Source organism: Sphaeramia orbicularis, chromosome 7, assembly GCF_902148855.1.
Source record: "Sphaeramia orbicularis chromosome 7, fSphaOr1.1, whole genome shotgun sequence".
Taxonomy (NCBI): Eukaryota; Metazoa; Chordata; class Actinopteri; order Kurtiformes; family Apogonidae; genus Sphaeramia; species Sphaeramia orbicularis.
Window position 1 is genome coordinate 2,791,913 of NC_043963.1, and position 23,484 is coordinate 2,815,396.

Here is a 23,484-nt window from a genome sequence, read left to right on the forward strand (position 1 = left end):
ACAGAGTACCAACAGTTTACATCTGACTTTTTACTAACGTTTTAGTTCATTTATTTTCAGGAAAATATTACAAAAAACAAAACAAACAGAAAACGTCCATTTAAATATGATAAAAATTCAGTTTTATTAAAGGTTCCGCAGTCCAGTATGGAACAGAACCAGCCTCAGCACAGACGTGTTCATTTAAATGGATTTTACATCAATGAAGAATCAGTGTAGGATAGTGGATCTGAGGATCCACCAGAGCCGATCCACTTGGACCTGGACTGAACCTGTGGGGTCCAGGTCCAAGTGTTTGATGGTTTTCAGTCAGTGTTTTTACAGACGATGAGATGAATCATGTTCCACAGTTGAACGTCTGAAAAGGGTTCACTGAAGTACACACCAGACCGGTCCTTTAACAGGTCTACAGGGGTCCACATAGGTTCACCGTGGTCCACAAGGGTCCGCAGGTCCACAAAAACACCAGACCGGTCCTTTAACAGGTCCACAGGGGTCTACAGGTCCACAAAAACACCAGACCGGTCCTTTAACAGGTCTACAGGGGTCCACACAGATCCACATATGCCCACATCGGTCCACACGGGTCCACACCTCCATAAACCAACAAACTATGGCTGAAGCTGCTCTTAGGGGACTGTCCTGGTCCGGGTCCCAGTCCTGGTCCCTGGTCTCGTCTCTGACCCTGGTCCTGGCTCTGACCCTGGGGCTGTCTCTGGTCCTGGTCTTGGGGCTGTTGTGGTTCCTGGTCTCATCCCTGACTTTGATCGTGGTCCTGGCACTGACTCTGGTCTCAGTCCTGGTCCTGGTCCCGGTCTTGGTCACGGTCCTGATCTTGGTCCTGGTCCTGGTCTCAGTCTCAGCCCTGGTATGGGTCCTGGTCCTGGTCTCAGTCCTGGTCCCGGTCCTGGTCTCGGTCCTGGTCCCGGTCCCGGTCCTGGTCTCAGTCCCGGTCCTGGTCTCAGTCCTGGCCCTGGTCTCAGTCTCGGTCCTGGTCCTGGTCCTGGTCCTGGTCTCGGTCCTGGTCCTTCTGCTGCCAAACTGACATTCTGACCTGATGCAGACGTGTGTTTTATTGTGTGAGTGAGTTTTATCTGAACTTTATTTAACAGAATGAAATAAATCGTATAAAAGCAGAAAAGGCCGAATTCTACAACATGGAATCCAGAGTCGTGTTTGTATGAATATTTTTTGAGTAAAAATACGTTTGACCCATTTTGTGGTGGATAATTGTATTGGACTTTCTAATTTATTAAAGAGGAAACAGTGAAGACCGTTTACAGGTGATGAAGACCACCATGGGCTCATCATGGGGTTCTGATCCGACCGGGTCCAGATGTTCTGGTCCAGGTGTTCTGGTCCAGTTCTGGTCCAGGTGTTCTGTTCAGAGGACGTGGACTTGAATGGTCCGGTGAAGTAAACAGATTCACGTCTGAACAGGAAACAGCTGCTGTTTTTACAGTCGCAGCAGGTTTGACTTTTATTGATTTAATTAATTAAAAACCTAAATGAACTTGTGGTTTAAAGGAAAAAATCACATGGAAAGAACTCGGATCAAATGGAATAAAGAGAATTTGGAAATGATTCAGTGTTTGTCGTCTCCATGACCAGACTTTTATTTAAATAACACCTGAAAGTTTCTGGTTTTAACCCTTTAACCCCTGAGTTTTACTTGTCTGTGTTTTGTTCATTTTCACTCATTTTGTCTTTTTTTGTGAATTTTCATTCATATGTTGATTATTTTTGTTTAATTTCTGACATTTATGAAATATTTTGGTAGCTTTTGTTGATTGTTTGGCTTTTTTTTTTGGTTTTTGGGAATTATATTTTTTTGACTCCCAGTTCAACTCCATAAAGCAGGTCCACTGTCAAGACTCTGGAAAACAAAAAAAAAAAAAAAAAAAAAAAAAAGGAAAATCACCAGAACACTGGAAACGACAGGAAAAAAAACCCACAAAGAAAATGGTGTTTTTTAAAAAAGCCCAACCTGTCTGTTTTCATAGTGAGTCGGTCTTTGCTCTGTGTACGACTCCTCATTCCTCAGGTGGTGGTGGTGGTGGTGGTGGTGGTGGTGGGGGGGGGGGGCTGAACTGAGCATGCTCAGATGTCTATGGAAAGAACCAGGTCTATTCTATCAACACAACTGGAAATTTAACTATTGAGGAAACTGTTGAATTTATATGAATATTTAAATCAATCACAATCAGAACACTGAGCACAGACACGTCAGAGGTTAAAGGGTTAAAGTTTTTATTTAATAAACTACTTAACATGCACACATCTACAAGACCAAATGGGTGGGGGTTTTTTGGGTTTTTTTTTTTCAGTGTAAAAGACATTCATTCTCATTTTTATTTTGTAGATTTGTCTTAATTCTGCTGAGATCTTCATCAAAAGCAAAAACTTGTGAAATGTACAGATTTGTAAATTAATAACAAAGGGGTTAAAACTCTGTAATTATCATAAATGTGACAAATAATGTTTTATTATGTGTAAATATTATGTACATAGTGTTTTTAAAGCTGTAATTTTTAAGATTTTACTTTATATTCATTCAATGGAATTTTTCTCAGTAAAAAGTGAATATAAACTGGACAAAAACAACCTCAGAAAGATAAATATTGAAAAAGAGACATTGAAATTGTACTAAAAACACACATTATTTCTAAAACTGTCCACATTTATGAACAATAAATGATGAATAATTAATAATGATCCTATCCGACACAACGTCTGTGACACAGGTGAGATTTTATTTTATTTTATTTTATTTTATGGCTCAAACTAAACCAGACTCTTGTAAATCCTGGTCTAACAGGTCCGTGGTCCTCTGCTGCCCCCTGTGGACACACCCTGGTACTACACCCCCCCATCAGGACTCTCAGTGGTCCAGTCCACTAGTGGTTCAGTCCAATGGTGGTCCAACATGGAGGTCTGGTCCCGGTCCCACGTTGAACCTGGTCCGTTCGGGTCCAGGTCTGAGCGGTGAGTCCTGCAGGTTCCGGGTCCAGGTGGATGGTTTCAGGGCTCTTTAGTCCTGTTGGTGTCTGAGGTCGGACTAACCCGTGCCGGGCCGTGCCGTGCCAGTGGTCCACATGGATCCCAGGCTGGTCTCCGGAGTCTACAGCCGGGTCAGCGGACTGCCTGCGCCGGTGTCTGCGCATGTGCGACAGGAGCGGACTGTGGAGGACCGGATCTACAGGGTGAGCACAGGTGAGAGACCAGGACTAGGACCAGGACCAGGACCTGGACCAGGACCTGGACCAGGACCAGGACCAGGACCTGGACCTGGACCAGGACCAGGACCAGGACCTGGACCTGGACCAGGACCACAGACACATAGTCCTACTCAACCTGAACCAGACACTGAGGTGAACAGATGGACCTGCAGGACCTGCAGGACCTGCAGGACCTGGACCCTCTGAACCCTGTCATGTGTAAACAGATCCAAACTGAACAGGTTCCACTCACTGTGCAGGTTTATAAAGTCACATTATTTTATTCACAGTTTGTTTTAGGTTTGAATTCAACAGTTGTTCATTTGTGTCTGATTTTGCTGCAAAACTCTGAATCTGACCAAATGTGTTTGTCTCATTTCTGATCCAAGTATCTGATCACAAAGAAAATCAGACCATCACCGAAAGAGGAACTGTTCAGTGAGATTTTTTTTTTTTTTTTTTTTTTTTTTGCTTAATTCAAGATTTTTTTGTTGTTGTTGTTGCTTAATTCAGGATTTTTTTTTTTTACTTATTTCAAGATTTAAATTTTTTGCTTAATTCAAGATTTTTTGCTTAATTAAACTTTTTTTTTTTTTCTTAATTCAAGATTTTTTTTTCTTTGCTTAATTCAACATTTTTTTTGCTAATTTGAGATTTTTTTTTTTGCTTAATTCAAGGTTTTTTGCTTAATTCAACATTTTTTTTTACTTAATTTGAGATTTTTTTTTTTTTTTTTTTTGCTTAATTCAAGCACAAAATGTGCCAGTGGAACAAGTGTAAATTATTTTCCAGCTCTATCGCCTATAAATCAGTTCTTCTATCTCACTGAACAGTTCCTCTGTAGCTGATTCTGTCTGCTTTTCAGTGTGATCAGATATTTGGATCAGAAATGAGACAAACACACTTTGGAACATGTAGATTTTTTTCCAGTGTGTTTAAATTCTGATCCATCCACTAAAACCATCCCATAATAAACAGTGTTAAATTCCTACACTAACAGCCTTCTACCCAGTGAGTACAAAATACACACTGACACATTTAACATTTGACCGAGAACCAAAAATAATAATAATATGAACCAGTGTTGGTGTTACTGACAGATGACAGGAGGAACAAATAAAAAATAACTAATTGTATTTTGTGCAGAATATTGAAAAATAAAAAAAACGGGGTATTTGAATCAAAAATATGTTTTTTTCATTTTAAACCTGTCATTTAAAGGGTTTAAATATGACAGTTATTGAGTATTTGGTGTTTTTGTTTATGGTTGAAGTTGATGAAATATTTCAGTAATAATGTGTGCAGTCCAGTCTGACTGTGAAGGCTGGTACCACAGGCTCCAGTTCCACAGCAGAACCTGGAACAGACCCTGGAACAGACCCTGGAACAGACCCTGGAACAGACCCTGGAACAGACCCTGGAACAGACCCTGTAGCAGAACAGTGTCAGTACTGATGTGAACCTTGTGTCGGTGCAGACTGGACCCAGACAGACCTGGTCCGAGGATCCAGACTCACCTTCTCCCAGCAGTGGACTGTGATCACAGAGGAGGACCACAGCATCAGGACCGTCCTCCCCCCAGGACCAGCTGTCCCCGGGTCCGGAGAGTCAGTACCACTACACAACAACTACACAACAACAACTACACAAAAAAAACTACACTACAACTACAACAGCCACAACCACACAACAGCAAGAACACAACTACACTAACATGTTCTTACATGTTCTGCACTGAGTATGAAGAAGTTTAGGATGAATTTAAAGGTGTGACCCCCCCTTTCTCTCCCTCTCTCTCTCTCTCTCCCCCCTCAGGTTACTAAAGCGGGTCTCTCCTCTCCGAGGCCTGAAGGCGGTTGTCAGGGAAACGGGCGGTCATCAGCTCCTGGAGGTGAGAGACGCAGACGGCACATGGATGTTGGAGGTCTGGGACGTAGTGGACTCATGTTTGGTTCTGGTTCAGGTCTGGGACGTAGTGGACTCATGTTTGGTTCTGGTTCAGGTCTGGGACGTAGTGGACTCATGTTTGGTTCTGGTTCAGGTCTGGGACGTAGTGGACTCATGTTTGGTTCTGGTTCAGGTCTGGGACGTAGTGGACTCATGTTTGGTTCTGGTTCAGGTCTGGGACGTAGTGGACTCATGTTTGGTTCTGGTTCAGGTCTGGGACGTAGTGGACTCATGTTTGGTTCTGGTTCAGGTCTAGGACGTAGTGGACTCATGTTTGGTTCTGGTTCAGGTCTAGGACGTAGTGGACTCATGTTTGGTTCTGGTTCAGGTCTGGGACGTAGTGGACTCATGTTTGGTTCTGGTTCAGGTCTGGGACGTAGTGGACTCATGTTTGGTTCTGGTTCAGGTCTGGGACGTAGTGGACTCATGTTTGGTTCTGGTGCAGGTCTGGGACGTAGTGGACTCATGTTTGGTTCTGGTTCAGGTCTGGGACGTAGTGGACTCATGTTTGGTTCTGGTTCAGGTCTAGGACGTAGTGGACTCATGTTTGGTTCTGGTTCAGGTCTGGGACGTAGTGGACTCATGTTTGGTTCTGGTTCAGGTCTGGGACGTAGTGGACTCATGTTTGGTTCTGGTTCAGGTCTGGGACGTAGTGGACTCATGTTTGGTTCTGGTTCAGGTCTAGGACGTAGTGGACTCATGTTTGGTTCTGGTTCAGGTCTGGGACGACCACGGCCTCAGGAGGTGTGTGGACCTCAGCGTCCTCAACAAACATGGACGAGTCTATGACGACGGTGAGTGGACAAACACACACAGGTCCAGTCCATGAGGACATCTGACCTTTGACCCCAGGGTTCAGCTGTCCTGTCGGTCCTCTGTCGGTCCTCCTGGACCCTGGACCTTCATTTCATTTTCTGACCCAGAATAAATAAACCCAGAGTGAACCGGGGTCAGATCTGTGTGTTTAACATATTGTGTGTGTGTGTGTGTGTGTGTGTGTGTGTGTGTGTGTGTGTGTGTGTAGCTCAGTTTGGTTGTCTGTCGTGGTCGGACTGTGAGAACAAACTGCTGTACGTCGCAGAGAAGAAGAACGTGTCATCAGGACCTGACGGTGAATCTGCATCTGGGAAGGTATGAACTGAACCAGGTGTGTGTTCAGGTGTGTGTGTCCAGGTGTGTGTTCATGTGTGTGTGTCCAGATGTGTGTCCAGGTGTGTGTGTCCAGGTGTGTTCAGGTGTGTGTGTCCAGGTGTGTGTTCATGTGTGTGTGTCCAGGTGTGTCCAGGTGTGTGTGTCCAGGTGTGTGTTCATGTGTGTGTGTCCAGATGTGTGTCCAGGTGTGTGTGTCCAGGTGTGTGTTCATGTGTGTGTGTCCAGATGTGTGTCCAGGTGTGTGTGTCCAGGTGTGTTCAGGTGTGTGTGTCCAGGTGTGTGTCCAGGTGTGTGTCCAGGTGTGTGTCTAGGTGTGTGTCTAGGTGTGTGTCCAGGTGTGTGTTCATGTGTGTGTGTCCAGGTGTGTGTGTCCAGGTGTGTGTGTCCAGGTGTGTTCAGGTGTGTGTCCAGGTGTGTGTCCAGGTGTGTCCAGGTGTGTGTCCAGGTGTGTGTCCAGGTGTGTGTCCAGGTGTGTGTCTAGGTGTGTGTCCAGGTGTGTGTTCATGTGTGTGTGTCCAGATGTGTGTCCAGGTGTGTGTGTCCAGGTGTGTTCAGGTGTGTGTCCAGGTGTGTGTCCAGGTGTGTTCATGTGTGTGTGTCCAGGTGTGTGTCCAGGTGTGTGTGTCCAGGTGTGTGTCCAGGTGTGTTCATGTGTGTGTGTCCAGGTGTGTGTGTCCAGGTGTGTTCAGGTGTGTGTGTCCAGGTGTGTGTCCAGGTGTGTGTCTAGGTGTGTGTCCAGGTGTGTTCATGTGTGTGTCCAGGTGTGTGTTCATGTGTGTGTGTTTTGGTTCAACAGGACCGTAGTGTGTATTGTGAGGACTGGGGTGAAGCTCTGTCCAATCACAGCCTTCCTGTCCTCTGCGTGGTGGATCTGCACAGCGGTGACGTCAGCGTCCTGCAGGGCGTCCCTCCTGACGTCTCACCGGGACAGGTGAGGACACGTGGGTTCAGCTGCAGTGGATTGTGGGTAATGCGGTGTGTGCTGCCCCTGGTGGACACAGATACTTCAGTTGGAGTTTGTGTGTTTTGTCCGTTCAGAGCTGCCGTAGTTGTTCAACTGCTACAGATGTTTGTCAGTTAGCTTACAGTTAAAGACCAGTTACCTGTTTTTTGTCCCTACAAACACATCTGTCTGTAAGTATTGATATATATTAAGATGTTAAATCACTGTATTTAGTCAGTTGAGGCTCCTTGTGTTGCTTAATACCTTTATTTTTGTGCATTAACGAAAGACGCTAATAGCGTTAGCATACATATGGGATTTTCCATGTATTTTAGCATCGTGCTAATCGCTATCATTAACTGATGTTTTTTTTGTTTGTTTGTTTTTTTTGTTTTTTTTTGTTTTTTTTGTATTTTGGATCTGTAGCTCACTATAAGGATTCAAAGGAGTTTCTTTATCATTCCATCACAGAGAAAGAACGAAACTAGTTACTGAGGACCTGTATTAGCCATAGCAATATAGAATAAATAACAAATAAATAAATGAATACATTAAAATCAACTAAAATCTAAGGCTAATTTAAAAAATAAAGTAAAATATACGTCTAAAATTCAGCTTTAAAATACCTACATAGCATAATAAATGATAAGTTGTGTATGATTGACATATACAAATCAATGATAGATTGTGTTTTAATGTTCGACACATTTTTTTGCTCAAAAAAATGAAAGTATACATGATTTTAACATACATTTTGTTTTTGTGTGTACAGTTTTACAGTCATTCAGTAAATATCCAAAACAGCAGGAAGCTTCCTGGGTGTTTTTAAAGAACTGTTAGCATCTGTACAGCTAGTTCACAAACACTAGTGAAGACACAATGGAGTGTTTTTGTGTGTGTGTGTGTGTGTGTGTGTGTGTGTGTGTGTGTGTGTGTGTGTGTGTGTGTGTGTGTGTGTGTGTTTTCAGGCTCTGTGGGCTCCTGGAGGTCAGGGGCTGTTTTTCATCGGGTGGTACCATGAACCCTTCAGACTGGGACTGAAGTTCTGCTCCAACAGGAGGTAAAAGATCTGATTATTCCAGTGAATAGGAAGGTTTAGACTGTCCACAAAACCAACAGACAAAAGACCAGACCAGACTTTATGTCCCACCACGGGGACATTTTAGAAGCAGCAAATACAAACAGTGTATGAACGGATGAACCAAAACTCACCAAAACCCAACATATACTATTACTATATACAGACCAAAACCCAACATATACTATTACTATATACAGACCAAAACCCAACATATACTATTACTATATACAGACCAAAACCCAACATATACTATTACTATATACAGACCAAAACCCAACATATACTATTACTATATACAGAGCAAAACCCAACATATACTATTACTATATACAGAGCAAAAACCAACAAAATGAATAAGAAAGAATATGAGAGTTCAGACATTGGACTCAATTACCAACACAACGAACCAAAATTAACAAAAACTGAACAAAATATACAATAAAATCACCAAAAATAATTTAAAAAAGAACAAGATCCGCAACAAAATCAACTAGATCATGAACATACTGAACAAAATTAACAAAAACGAACAAAAAAAAGGACCAAAAATTGACCAATATATACAATAAAATTACCAAAAATAATAAATAACATCATACACAACAAAATTAACTAAATCATCAACACATTGACTAAAATGAACAAAAAATAAACAAAAATTTACCAAAAAGTGATCAAAATATGGAATAAAATGACCAAAAATAACAAAAAAAGAACACAATCTGCAACAAAATCAACATGCTGAACAAAATGAACAAAAATGAACCAATAAATGACCAAAAATTGACCGAAAATATCCAATAAAATTATGAAAAATAATGAAAAATGAACACAATCCGCAACAAAATTGACCAAATCAATAACACAATGAGCAAAATGAAAAAAAAAAAAAACCTAACAAAAACGACCAAAAATTTACCAAAATATACAATAAAATTACCAAAAATAATAAAAAACTACTACGATACTCAACAAAATCAACATGCTGAACAAAATGAATGAAACAAACAAAAAAATTACCAAAAATTTACCAAAATATACAATAAAATTACCAAAAAGAATAAAAAAAAACACAGTATGCAACAAACTCAACTAAATCAACACGCTGAACAAAATGAACAAAAACGAACAAAAAAAAGCTAAAATTGACCAAAATATACAATAAAATTACCAAAAATAATAAAAAACTAATACGATCTGCAGCAAAATCAACTAAATAACAAAATGAACAAAGCGAAAAGATGTCCAACAGCTGCTCCTCTGTCCTCAGACTGGGACGTCCCTCTTCTGTCCTCAGACTGGGACGTCCCACTTCTGTCCTCAGACTGGGACGTCCCTCTTCTGTCCTCAGACTGGGACGTCCCTCTTCTGTCCTCAGACTGGGACGTCCCTCTTCTGTCCTCAGACTGGGACGTCCCACTTCTGTCCTCAGACTGGGACGTCCCACTTCTGTCCTCAGACTGGGACGTCCCACTTTTTTTTCCTCAGACTGGGACATCCCTCTTCTGTCCTCAGACTGGGACGTCCCTCCTGTGTCCTCAGACTGGGACGTCCCTCTTCTGTCCTCAGACTGGGACGTCCCTCCTGTGTCCTCAGACTGGGACACCCTCCTGTGTCCTCAGACTGGGACACCCTCCTGTGTCCTCAGACTGGGACGTCCCTCTTCTGTCCTCAGACTGGGACGTCCCTCCTGTGTCCTCAGACTGGGACATCCCTCTTCTGTCCTCAGACTGGGACGTCCCTCTTCTGTCCTCAGACTGGGACGTCCCACTTCTGTCCTCAGACTGGGACGTCCCACTTTTTTTTCCTCAGACTGGGACATCCCTCTTCTGTCCTCAGACTGGGACGTCCCTCCTGTGTCCTCAGACTGGGACATCCCTCCTGTGTCCTCAGACTGGGACACCCTCCTGTGTCCTCAGACTGGGACACCCTCCTCTGTCCTCAGACTGGGACACCCTCCTGTGTCCTCAGACTGGGACGTCCCACTTCTGTCCTCAGACTGGGACGTCCCACTTCTGTCCTCAGACTGGGACATCCCTCTTCTGTCCTCAGACTGGGACGTCCCTCCTGTGTCCTCAGACTGGGACGTCCCTCTTCTGTCCTCAGACTGGGACGTCCCTCCTGTGTCCTCAGACTGGGACGTCCCTCTTCTGTCCTCAGACTGGGACGTCCCTCCTGTGTCCTCAGACTGGGACGTCCCTCTTCTGTCCTCAGACTGGGACGTCCCTCTTCTGTCCTCAGACTGGGACGTCCCTCCTGTGTCCTCAGACTGGGACGTCCCTCTTCTGTCCTCAGACTGGGACGTCCCTCCTGTGTCCTCAGACTGGGACACCCTCTTCTGTCCTCAGACTGGGACGTCCCTCTTCTGTCCTCAGACTGGGACGTCCCTCTTCTGTCCTCAGACTGGGACGTCCCTCTTCTGTCCTCAGACTGGGACGTCCCTCCTGTGTCCTCAGACTGGGACACCCTCCTCTGTCCTCAGACTGGGACGTCCCTCCTGTGTCCTCAGACTGGGACGTCCCTCTTCTGTCCTCAGACTGGGACGTCCCTCCTGTGTCCTCAGACTGGGACACCCTCTTCTGTCCTCAGACTGGGACGTCCCTCCTGTGTCCTCAGACTGGGACACCCTCTTCTGTCCTCAGACTGGGACACCCTCTTCTGTCCTCAGACTGGGACACCCTCCTGTGTCCTCAGACTGGGACACCCTCTTCTGTCCTCAGACTGGGACGTCCCTCTTCTGTCCTCAGACTGGGACGTCCCTCTTCTGTCCTCAGACTGGGACACCCTCCTGTGTCCTCAGACTGGGACACCCTCTTCTGTCCTCAGACTGGGACACCCTCTTCTGTCCTCAGACTGGGACACCCTCTTCTGTCCTCAGACTGGGACACCCTCCTGTGTCCTCAGACTGGGACACCCTCTTCTGTCCTCAGACTGGGACGTCCCTCTTCTGTCCTCAGACTGGGACGTCCCTCCTGTGTCCTCAGACTGGGACGTCCCTCTTCTGTCCTCAGACTGGGACGTCCCTCCTGTGTCCTCAGACTGGGACACCCTCTTCTGTCCTCAGACTGGGACACCCTCCTGTGTCCTCAGACTGGGACACCCTCTTCTGTCCTCAGACTGGGACGTCCCTCTTCTGTCCTCAGACTGGGACACCCTCCTGTGTCCTCAGACTGGGACACCCTCTTCTGTCCTCAGACTGGGACACCCTCTTCTGTCCTCAGACTGGGACACCCTCTTCTGTCCTCAGACTGGGACACCCTCCTGTGTCCTCAGACTGGGACACCCTCTTCTGTCCTCAGACTGGGACGTCCCTCTTCTGTCCTCAGACTGGGACGTCCCTCCTGTGTCCTCAGACTGGGACGTCCCTCTTCTGTCCTCAGACTGGGACGTCCCTCCTCTGTCCTCAGACTGGGACGTCCCTCCTCTGTCCTCAGACTGGGACACCCTCCTGTGTCCTCAGACTGGGACACCCTCTTCTGTCCTCAGACTGGGACGTCCCTCTTCTGTCCTCAGACTGGGACACCCTCCTGTGTCCTCAGACTGGGACGTCCCTCTTCTGTCCTCAGACTGGGACGTCCCTCTTCTGTCCTCAGACTGGGACACCCTCCTCTGTCCTCAGACTGGGACACCCTCCTGTGTCCTCAGACTGGGACACCCTCCTGTGTCCATCTTCGTATTCCTGCTGTGTTTGACCCTTTGAATGTGCTGTTGTTGCGTCTGTCCTCCAGGTCTTCGTTGTTCCAGCTCCACTTGGACGGACACTGCGGTGAGAATGAACCTGTACATTAACTTATACTAAACCACACTGGCTCTGCTCTGGTCATGTGACCACTGTCTGTCCGTCCTCGTCCAATCAGAGCGTCTGTCGGGGGACAACGTGGCGGTGTCGTGTCCACGCTTGAGTCCAGACGGATCCACGTTGGTCTTCCTCCAGGGTCGAGTGTTTGGACCTCACAACCAGTGTCTCAGCATCCAACAGGTAACACATGTCCCACTGTCCAACGGTAGCACACGTCTCATCGTCCAACGGTAACACGTCTCTGGTTTGTGTCCTTCTCAGATGGATCTGCAGACTGGGACGTTGTCCACTCTGGTGGACGTGGTCCACAGACCACAGGATGGTGAGATGTTCAGTTTTATTAACCCTCTGGTGTCACAGACGTCCTTTCATCACCTAAAGTGTGTCATCTGTGCAGCTGTGATGTAAACGAAATTTAATGCAGTTTATTTTTAACTTAATAAACATTTTTTTATTTCATCAACTTGAACCATAAACAAAAATATCAAATACTCATTAACTGTCATAGTTTTTAACCCTTTAAATGACATGTTTTTAATGTAAACAAACCATATTTTTGATGCAAAAAACACAAAAAAGTCCCCCCCCAATATTTTACATATAAATTTTAAATATATATATATATATATATATATATATATATAAACAACAAAAACAAACAAACAAACATATATATATATATATATATATATATATATATATATATATATATGTTTGTTTGTTTGTTTTTGTTGTTTTTTTTCCATCTTGTCATCTGTCAGTGATTTACACCAACATTAGTTCATATTATTATTATTTTTGGTTCTAGGTGAAATGTTAAACGTGTCAGTGTGTATTTTGTACTCACTTGGTAGAAGGGTGTTAGTGTAGGAATTTAACACTGTTTATTATGGGATGGTTTTTTAGTGGATGGATCAGAATTTCACCCATAAAGACCCAGTGTGACTTTTGTAGCAGTTCCAAAATATTTTTTTCTCTATATTTAACTTTTTTTTAAGTGATTTATCACCATTTATTTCTAATATTACCTGCTGTGTTATGCATTTTTTTAGTGTAAATCATGTATTTTCTATATTTAATTTACTGATCATGTAGATGTTCATAGAAGTCCAGATTAAAGTTCATGGTTTTTATATCAGAAACAGAGAAAACTGAAGAAAAAGTGACTTTTTCAGCAAAATCTCTCATTAATTGAACATAACTCCAGTGTGTCCATCCACTGTCATTGATCCAACTCCATGGGTTTATTTTTTTTTCTTCAACTTCATTCAGTTTGTGGTGTATTTTTTTCATTTTGCTTCTTATTTTTGTAAATTTTTTATTACCTCCGCCAAGGAGGTTATGTTTTTGCCGGTGTTGGTTTGTCTGTCTGTTTGTCTGTCTGTGTGCAAGATAACTCAAAAAGTTATGGATGGATTTGGATGAAAATTTCAGGAAATGTTGATACTGGCACAAGGAACAGATTATTAAATTTTGGTGGTGATCGGGGGTGGGGGGGCCACAGGGGCCCACTGATCTGCCTCGGCAGAGGTCTGCGCTCTGAGTGCTTTTCTAGTTTCATTCTTTTTTTTTATTTTTTTTGGAAAGATTTTTTTCCTTGTTTTTGTTAATTTAATTTATTATTTAAACTATGTAACCCCAGTGTGTCCATCCACTGTCACTGATCCAACTCCATGGGTTTTACTGGTGAATTAGTGTTGTAGAAGATGACGATGTTTCCATGGTAACTGCAGAGCCTCTGAACGTCCAAATGGGTCATATCTGATGACCATGAAATGATGAAGAACTGTGTTTTACACCAATTACTGACATGGATCGATCGGATTAGTGGATTAAACAGTTTGGATTAATAGATGGTTTTGAACGACAGTGTATGTTTGGGTCTTTATGGGTTAAAAAATCTGACACAAATGAACAACTTTTGAATTCTGATGGAAAACAAATTGTGAAAAAACAATAACTCGTGTGTGTGTGTGTGTGTGTGTTTGTTTCAGGTGGCTTCGCAGGTGTGTATGAAGCGCTGCCGTCCTGCTGTTGGTCTACAGACGCTCATAGAATTGTGTTCAGCAGCGCCTGCAGGAACTGGAAGGTAACCAACACAACCTGTTCTGTTTTCTACCACTGAATATGTTTTTCATGGGTTTTTTCATCAGTGTTTGTTCTTAAAGTGCTTTATAAATAAAGTTCAGTTAATGGTTTTAGTTCATTTACTAGAACTGAGGGGGCGGGGCTTATGGCCTGTACTGTAACCCACCACCAGGAGGCGACACGTCCCTTTAAACAGCTCCTGTCCTCCTTCACAGTCAATGACATGACATGTGTTTGGAATATTTATGATCGTTTCTGTGGAATTTTGTTGCTTTTTTTTTCCAGGTTTTTGTAACATTTCTGCCTTTTTTGGGTCAAACTCTACTTGTTCTTTTTTCATCTTCCTCTTATCGTCTCCTCCTCTTCCTCTCAGGAGCTTTTCATGGTCGACCGACGAACAAAGAAAATCTCCTCCCTCTTTGATAGTAAGAGTTCATCCTCACCTCCTCCTCCTCCTCCTCCTCCTCCTCCTTCTTCTTCTCCTTCTTCTCCTCCTCCTTCCTGTCTGTCTTCATCTTCTTCCCTTCTTTTCCCTCCTCCTCCTTCTCCCCAATCTCCTCTTCCTCCTCCTCCTCCTTTTTCTCCTCCTCCTCCTCCTCCTCCTCCTTCCTGCTGGCCCTCCTGTCCTCTCCCGTCTCCTCTTCCTCCTCCTCCTCCCCCTTTTTCTCCTCCTCCTCCACTTCCCTCCTTTCCCTCTGACACTCACCTTCCTCCTCCTCCTCCTTGTCCTCCTCCTCTTCCTCCTCCTCATCTTCATCACCAGGAGCATAAGCGAACACTGGAAGGTACAGAAGACTGAAATCGTACTAAACATCTACAGTTTCTGTATAATTTCACACCACAGATCAACACTAATTCTCTGTATAAAACCTGACACTGTCTAAACAAACTCTAAAATACATAATTACACTCATTATAAACTCATAAGTAAATGATTAAAGGTAATAAACCAGAGGGAATGTGATGTTGTTCATAAAACCTCTGTCTGTGTTTGATACTCAGTGTACGTTTCCTTCTGTTTGGGGTCGGTGTAAATATTAATAATGATAGAATCTGTTTTTATTTTTTCCTATTTTTTTATGACCTGTGTCCCTTCTGCAGATTTTCCTGATCCTGTGAAGGTTTACGGCAGCTGGAAACTGTTAACGGTCCAGGACGACCTGATGGTGGTCTGCTGCTCCAGCCCCAACACCCCACCCACCCTGGTCAGAACCGATCCATTCAATCAGCTGATTAGAATTAGAACTGATGAGTTATTTTATTTGTTTGTTTATTTGATGAGGACAGTACATATTAAATGAACACTCAGTACAAATAAAAACATTACTTTGTGTAAATATGCCGGATTTAGCTGGGAGCTGTTTTCCATCCGTAGTCCTCAACATTTAAAAACAGACTAAGCATACAAACAAGACAAAACAGTGTATACGACACATGACTATATACAAAAGTACGTCATATAATATACTATTAATGCTATAAACACAATAGAAAACTGCCAAGAAGAAGAACTACTGAGATGGAAATGAAATGCTGAGCAGACATCACAGGTGTTCACAGGTTGGAGTAGATTTTAACCATTTTTTTAGTCATTAAATACCAATGAATTAGAATTAAATATGGATGGAGTCAAACTGAATACTGATAGGGACAGTCACATGACACCGGTGTCAAACATACGGTTCATGAACCAAAACCGGACACCATAGGGTCCAGTCCGGGCCAGAGGATGAATGTGTGAAATGGAAAAATTATATGGAACGTATTAATAATCATGTGATTTCAGGTTTCACATTCAGACCAACATGATCTAAAGTGGATCAGACCCAGGAAAATAAGAACAGAATAAAATAGAAATATGACAAATACAAACTTTTATCTGTTTTTTTTTTTTTAATGTAAAATGATGTGAGGGTGTTTTTAGGACTCCAAGGTACTTTCGTTGTTTGGTTTTGTCTTTTGTCTTTTTTTAACGTTTTCTGCCTATTATAAGTTTATGTTTTTGTTTCTTTTTTTTCTGTCTATTGTCTTCTAACGTGTGTGTGTGTGTGTGTGTGTGTGTGTGTTCAGAGGGTGGGTTTCCTTCCGTCGGTGGGCGAGGCCGTGGCGTGGCGGACTCTGCAGGACCCGGTGGTCACCTTTGATTTCAGCTGGACCATTCTGGACATCAGACCTTCAGCAGAAGAAGAAAACACACAGTACTGTAAGAAACCACACAGGCTGGGTTTAAGAGGACGCACAGCCACTAAAGGCCCCTTAAATCTACCTATAAAGGCCCTTAAATCTACCTGTAAAGGCCCTTAAATCCTACCTGTAAAAGCCCTTAAATCTACCTGTAAAGGCCCTTAAATCTACCCGTGAAGACTATTAAACCTACCTGTAAAGGCCCTTAAATCTACCTGTAAAGGCCCTTAAATGTATCTAGTGTGGCTGCTGTAGAGGAGCTAAACTGATTTTCATGGAGAAAACAGATCAAATCCTGCTTTAGTGTTAAGTATTAACCCTTGGTGTGTTATTGGAGGACATAAGACTTTATTACATTTGTGACATTTTTCAAAATATTTTATTTATCAAAGTCAATGAAGTTACCATATTTGGTTCCAAGAAGTATATATATTAAAAAAAATACACTAAAACCCCATGTAAGGTGAAAGTAAGTGTTAAAGACCTAAACATCCACTGCTGACCTGAACCATCTCCTGCTGTAAATGTTTAATAACCTGGTTTATCTCCTGTGTTTCTACCTCATAGTTCTGTTTGTATCGGTTTAAACCCACATCTCTGGTCCTGGTCCTGGTCCTGGTCCTCAGACTGAATGTTCTGATATATTGATGAACATTCATGAATTAAAACTGGATCCAAACACGCTCCTTAACCTCATGTCAGTGTCATGTGTCACAGTTAAAGATGAGCAGATCCTGTGTCCTCCAGTGGGTCCACATAAACCGTGGGTCCACATGGGTCCACATAAAGCGTGGGTCCACATAAATTGTGAGTCCACATGGGTCCCCATAAACTGTGGGTCCACATAAACCGTGGGTCCACATAAACTGTGAGTCCACATGGGTCCACATAAACTGTGGGTCCACATAAACTGTGAGTCCACATGGGTCCACATAAACCATAGCTCATGTGTCCTTCACCCCCGGTCCTCATGTGGTGTTTGTGTCTCCTCAGCTGGGCTGGACTTCGGGGCGGTTCTGGTCAAACCGGTGAACCCCCTTCAGGCTAGACTCCCCCTGGTGGTCTTCATCCACGGTAATCCTCACCTGTTTGTGCTGGAATAACCCTCCAGTGTGTGCTGTGTTTGACGTCTTGCTTCTGATTGGTGGGTTCTGTAGGCGGTCCTCACTCCCAGTTCCCTGCAGAATGGAACAGCACCACGGCCGGACTGGTCAGACTGGGCCTGGCGGTGCTCATGGGTCAGAACCGTCCGTTCATACGTTCATGTCGGAGCCTTCGGTGTCAGGTGTGTGTCAGTTGTGATCCTCCTGCTCTGTGTTCTGGTGTTCACAGTCAACTACAGAGGATCCACAGGCTTCGGCCAGGACGCCATCCTGTCTCTGATTGGTCGCATCGGAACCCAGGACGTCAAAGATGTGCAGGTACCGTCTGTTCAAGTACAGCAGAACCTGTAGAACCGGTACCAGTGACCGCTGGAGCAGTTATTCACTTTACGAATGACGACTCCTGTGCAGTTTTGTCCTGAAATACGAGTGAGGTTCATATTAGGCATTAACCTAGTCAGCGCCCAGCTCGCACATGCTCAGTAGAGCAGCCTCCGCCCACTCCATTCTCCTTATCAATAATCGACAATAATCCTCGACTCACTTTAAGGAAAATAATTCAATTAAACCAGTTTATTTGGTTTTATAATTGTTTTTTCTTACTGCATTTTTCTGTTTTAAAAACCTGTCAAAAGGTGTTTTTTAAATTGTTTTTAGTTTTTTGGGGGATGATTTTTTTTGTTGTTTTTAGGTGATTTGATTTTTAGTTTTTTAGATGTTTTGTGTGGGTGGTTTTGGGGTATTTTTTGGGTGTTTTTGGTTGTTTTTGGGGGGTTTATGGGTATTTTTTTTTTTTTTTTTTTTTTTTTGGAGGGATTTTTGTATGGTTTTTGGGGGGATTTTTGGTTTGTTTTTAGGTGATTTTTTTGGTGCTTTTTTGTGATTGTTGGGTGTTTTTTTTGTGGGGATTAGTTTTTTTTTGTGATTTTTTTTTTTTGTTTTTGGGTGTTTTTTGGGTGATTTATGGGTGATTTTTTTTTTTAAATTTTGGGTGTTTTTTGTGATTTTGTTTTTTTGTGATTGTTGGGTGGGGTTTTTTTTTTGGTGATTTTTGTTTTATTTTGGGGTGTTTTTTGGGTGATTTTTGGGTAGTTTTTTGTGATTTTGGGGGGTTTTTTTTGATTGTTGGGTGTTTTTTTTTTTCTTTTTGGTGATTTAGAGTTTTTTGTGATTTTTGGTTTGTTTTTGGGTGTTTTTTGGGGTGATTTATGGGTGATTTTTTTGGTGTTTTTTTGTGATTGTTGGGTGGGGTTTTTTGGTGATTTTTGGGTGGTTTTTGTTGTTATTAATGGGTGTTTTTTTTAGTAGTTATTGTTTTTAATGGTGTTAAATTATTCGTAAAAAATACAGTAAGATAAAAATGACATCAAAAAAACAAGTAGATGAAAAGATCTAAAAGCCACTGGACATGAAGCAAAGAAAACCAGGAAATGACGCAAAATAATGTAAAAGGTGCAAAAAGAAAAACTGAGTAAATGTCCGAACGAGGTCGGTCACTGAATGGATTAAACTCGTTCTGCGTTGTTTTACTTTATAAAAGAAAAGGTGTTAAATTATGAAGATCAGCATTAAAACTGCAACGTTTTTTGTTTTTTTTTACCCAGAGGGCTGTGCTCACTGCGCTGCAGACCGACTCGACCCTTGACCCTGAGCGTTTGGCCGTGTTGGGAGGTTCCCACGGCGGCTTCCTGTCCTGTCACCTGATTGGCCAGTACCCAGAGTTCTACAGAGCATGTGCAGCCCGGAACCCGGTCATTAACGCAGCCACTTTACTGGGAACCAGTGACATCGTAGACTGGTGAGACTCCAACACACACACACACACACACACACACAGTTCATTCACACTGACTTTACTTCTTTATTTTCTCACAGACCTTTTTTTTCTTTCCATCTGTTCTCGAATAAAATCCAATAAATCCCAGATAAAAGTCTTCATCCTCCTTTAACCTAAACCATCTACTGATCTAAACTGTTTAATACCTGATGATCCACTAATCCTATTAATCCATGTCAATAATTGGTGTCAAATACAGTTCTTCCATCTTTTCATGGTCACCAGATATGACCATATTTGGACGTTCAGAGGCTCCATAGTTACCATGGAAACATTGTCATCTTCTCCAGTATTGATTCACCATTTAAACCCATGGAGTTGGATCAGTGACAGTGGATGGACACACTGGGGTTATGTTCAGTTAAAGACAGATTGGACTGAAAAAGACACTGTTTATTCAGTTTGATCTGTTTTGATAAAATAACTTTAATGCTTTAGTAACTTCTACACAGTAAATTAAATACCTAGTTTTTGCTGAAAGAGAGGATAATATTATAATAAATGGTGATAAATGACGTATGAAAAGTTAAATGTAGATAAAGATCCTTGGGAAGTTGTTTTCAAAGCATTTCCAGGTCTTTAAGGGTTAAAAACTCAAATAAGGACTTTAATGGAACTAAAGAAGTTTATTTAGAAGAAGTCAACAAACTCCTGTTTTTCTGCCAAGAAGAGACAATATTCATTATTATAGTTTATTAATGTTTTATTCGCATTTATCAGTAATCTATAGGTACTTCTGTGGTTTTTAAAATGGATCATAATGTTCTGGTTCTGAAACCTGTTCTGTATGTTATCAGTGAGAACCTCTGACACACAACAGTGTGTATTTTGTGTACATGGACATATTTGTTGTACTGTTTGTTTTGTGTCGAGCAGGCGTTACACCAGCGTGGGTCTGGAGTACTCGTACGACCGGACGCCGACCGCCGACGCCCTGGGCGCCATGTTGGAGCGGTCACCCATCACACACGCTGCTCAGGTGAGACGCACAACAACATGACGATGACACAACAACAACACAACGCTGATAATGACGCGCTGTCCCATCAGAGTCTGGATCGGACTGTTGAGGAGTCATGTGACACTTGTGTCGACTAAACTCCGCCCCCTCAGGTCAAAACAGCAGTGAAAGTGAAAAAACTGAACAAATGCAAAGAATGAAAAACACTAGAACAGAAATGACCACATGGTTGGAGACGTGGACGTGTGTTTGTGTCCTCAGGTCAGTTTGGTCAAAGATGGTCCACATGTCAATAACAGAAGAGGACATTTTTTTAGAGTTTTATGTCCCCTCTTCTGTCCTCTCATGTCCCCTCTTATCTCCTCTCTTGTGTCTCCTTCTTCCGTCCCTTCTTCCGTCCCCTCTTATCTCCTCTCTTGTGTCTCCTTCTTCCGTCCCTTCTTCCGTCCCCTCTTATCTCCTCTCTTGTGTCTCCTTCTTCCGTCCCTCCTTCTGTCCCCTCTTATCTCCTCTCTTGTGTCTCCTTCTTCCGTCCCTCCTTCTGTCCCCTCTTATCTCCTCTCTTGTGTCTCCTTCTTCCGTCCCTCCTTCTGTCCCCTCTTATCTCCTCTCTTGTGTCTCCTTCTTCCGTCCCTTCTTCCGTCCCTCTTATCTCCTCTCTTGTGTCTCCTTCTTCCGTCCCTTCTTCCGTCCCCTCTTATCTCCTCTCTTGTGTCTCCTTCTTCCGTCCCTCCTTCTGTCCCTCTTATCTCCTCTCGTGTCTCCTTCTTCCGTCCCTTTTTATCTCTCTCTTGTGTCTCCTTCTTCCGTCCCTCCTTCTGTCCCCTCTTATCTCCTCTCTTGTGTCTCCTTCTTCCGTCCCTCTTCTGTCCCCTCTTATCTCCTCTCTTGTGTCTCCTTCTTCCGTCCCTTCTTCCGTCCCCTCTTATCTCCTCTCTTGTGTCTCCTTCTTCCGTCCCTTCTTCCGTCCCCTCTTATCTCCTCTCTTGTGTCTCCTTCTTCCGTCCCTTCTTCCGTCCCCTCTTATCTCCTCTCTTGTGTCTCCTTCTTCCGTCCCTTCCTTCTGTCCCCTCTTATCTCCTCTCTTGTGTCTCCTTCTTCCGTCCCTTCTTCCGTCCCCTCTTATCTCCTCGCCTTGTGTCTCCTTCTTCCGTCCCTTCTTCCGTCCCTCTTATCTCCTCTCTTGTGTCTCCTTCTTCCGTCCCTCCTTCGTCCCCTCTTATCTCCTCTCTTGTGTCTCCTTCTTCCGTCCCTTCCTTCCTGTCCCCTCTTATCTCCTCTTCTTGTGTCTCCTTCTTCCGTCCCTCCTTCTGTCCCCTCTTATCTCCTCTCTTGTGTCTCCTTCTTCCGTCCCTTCTTCCGTCCCCTCTTATCTCCTCTCTTGTGTCTCCTTCTTCCGTCCCTTCTTCCGTCCCCTCTTATCTCCTCTCTTGTGTCTCCTTCTTCCGTCCCTCCTTCGTCCCCTCTTATCTCCTCTCGTGTCTCTTCTTCCGTCCCTTCTTATCTCCTCTCTTGTGTCTCCTTCTTCCGTCCCTCCTTCTGTCCCCTCTTATCTCCTCTCTTGTGTCTCCTTCTTCCGTCCCTTCTTCTGTCCCCTCTTATCTCCTCTCTTGTGTCTCCTTCTTCCGTCCCTTCTTCTGTCCCCTCTTATCTCCTCTCTTGTCTCCTTCTTCCGTCCCTTCTTCCGTCCCTCTTATCTCCTCTCTTGTGTCTCCTTCTTCCGTCCCTCCTTCTTCCCCTCTTATCTCCTCTCTTGTGTCTCCTTCTTCCGTCCCTTCTTCCGTCCCCTCTTATCTCCTCTCTTGTGTCTCCTTCTTCCGTCCCTTCTTCCGTCCCCTCTTATCTCCTCTCTTGTGTCTCCTTCTTCCGTCCCTTCTTCTGTCCCCTCTTATCTCCTCTCTTGTGTCTCCTTCTTCCGTCCCTTCTTCTGTCCCTCTTATCTCCTCTCTTGTGTCTCCTTCTTCCGTCCCGTCCTTCTGTCCCCTCTTATCTCCTCTCTTGTGTCTCCTTCTTCCGTCCCTCCTTCTGTCCCCTCTTATCTCCTCTCTTGTGTCTCCTTCTTCCATCCCTCCTTCCGTCCCCTCTTATCTCCTCTCTTGTGTCTCCTTCTTCCGTCCCTTCTTCCGTCCCCTCTTATCTCCTCTTGTGTCCTCCTTCTTCCGTCCCTTCTTCCGTCCCCTCTTATCTCCTCTCTTGTGTCTCCTTCTTCCGTCCCTTCTTCTGTCCCCTCTTATCTCCTCTCTTGTGTCTCCTTCTTCCGTCCCTTCTTCTGTCCCCTCTTATCTCCTCTCTTGTGTCCCCTCTTCTGTCTCCTGCAGGTCCGAGCTGCTGTCCTGCTGATGCTCGGAGGCAGAGACAGACGAGTTAGTCCTCACCAGGGTCTGGAGTTTTACCGAGCGTTGAAGAGCAGAGGATCGACCGTCAGGTGAGACATGATGGAGGTCCATGAAACCACGTGGACAGAAGACACGTCCTCTGTGTCTGAAAGGACACAGCAGGTCCAGTCCCTTCAGCCGGCGTCCACAGGCCATAAGGACAGGACGTTACCGTAGAAAAGGACATTACTGTTGGACAGGGGTGGAGGGACGGACAGACTGAAGGACCATCTGAACCCTTTGACCCTGAAAGTGTCAGTTCCCAGAGGACGTTTACTCTATATTTAACATTTATTAAATGTTCAGTTTCCCTATATTCTAATATTATCTTCTATTTTGCATTTTTCAGTGTAAATCCTGTATTTTTCTATTTTTAATTTTTTGATCATGTAGACGTTCATTAAAGCTCAAAGTAAATTCAAAGGTTATTATATTAAATCAGAGAAAAATGAAGAAAAAGGAGACTTTTTCAGTTAAATCTGTCTTAAACTGAACATAAACATAAACTGAACGTAACCCCAGTGTGTCCTCGTCTGCAGGTTGCTGTGGTTTCCAGAGGACGGTCACTCTCTGTCCAGAGTGGACACTCAGGCCGACTGCTTCATCAACACAGCGCTGTGGCTGCAGGAGCATCTGTGAACGCACCACACACAGGAGCGTCTGTGAACGCACCACACACAGGAGCGTCTGTGAACGCACCACACACAGGAGCGTCTGTGAACGCACCACACACAGGAGCGTCTGTGAACGCACCACACACAGGAGCGTCTGTGAACCCACCACAGGAGTGTCTGTG

General features: G+C 44.0%; 1 protein-coding gene across 1 annotated transcript; it reads left to right on the forward strand.

Moving 5' to 3' along the window:
- The first annotated feature begins 2,920 nt into the window (after positions 1-2,920).
- Positions 2,921-23,484, forward strand: LOC115423199 (acylamino-acid-releasing enzyme). Its single transcript, XM_030139951.1, has 21 exons — positions 2,921-3,213; positions 4,696-4,825; positions 5,034-5,109; positions 5,884-5,959; positions 6,190-6,296; positions 7,114-7,248; positions 8,229-8,320; positions 12,070-12,107; positions 12,199-12,320; positions 12,402-12,462; positions 14,135-14,229; positions 14,602-15,013; positions 15,330-15,433; positions 16,299-16,431; positions 17,406-17,486; positions 17,570-17,650; positions 17,745-17,833; positions 19,120-19,313; positions 20,229-20,331; positions 22,632-22,738; positions 23,228-23,484. The coding sequence occupies exons 1-21, from the start codon at positions 3,096-3,098 to the stop codon at positions 23,325-23,327; spliced, it is 2,454 nt and encodes an 817-aa protein (XP_029995811.1). The 5' UTR covers positions 2,921-3,095; the 3' UTR covers positions 23,328-23,484.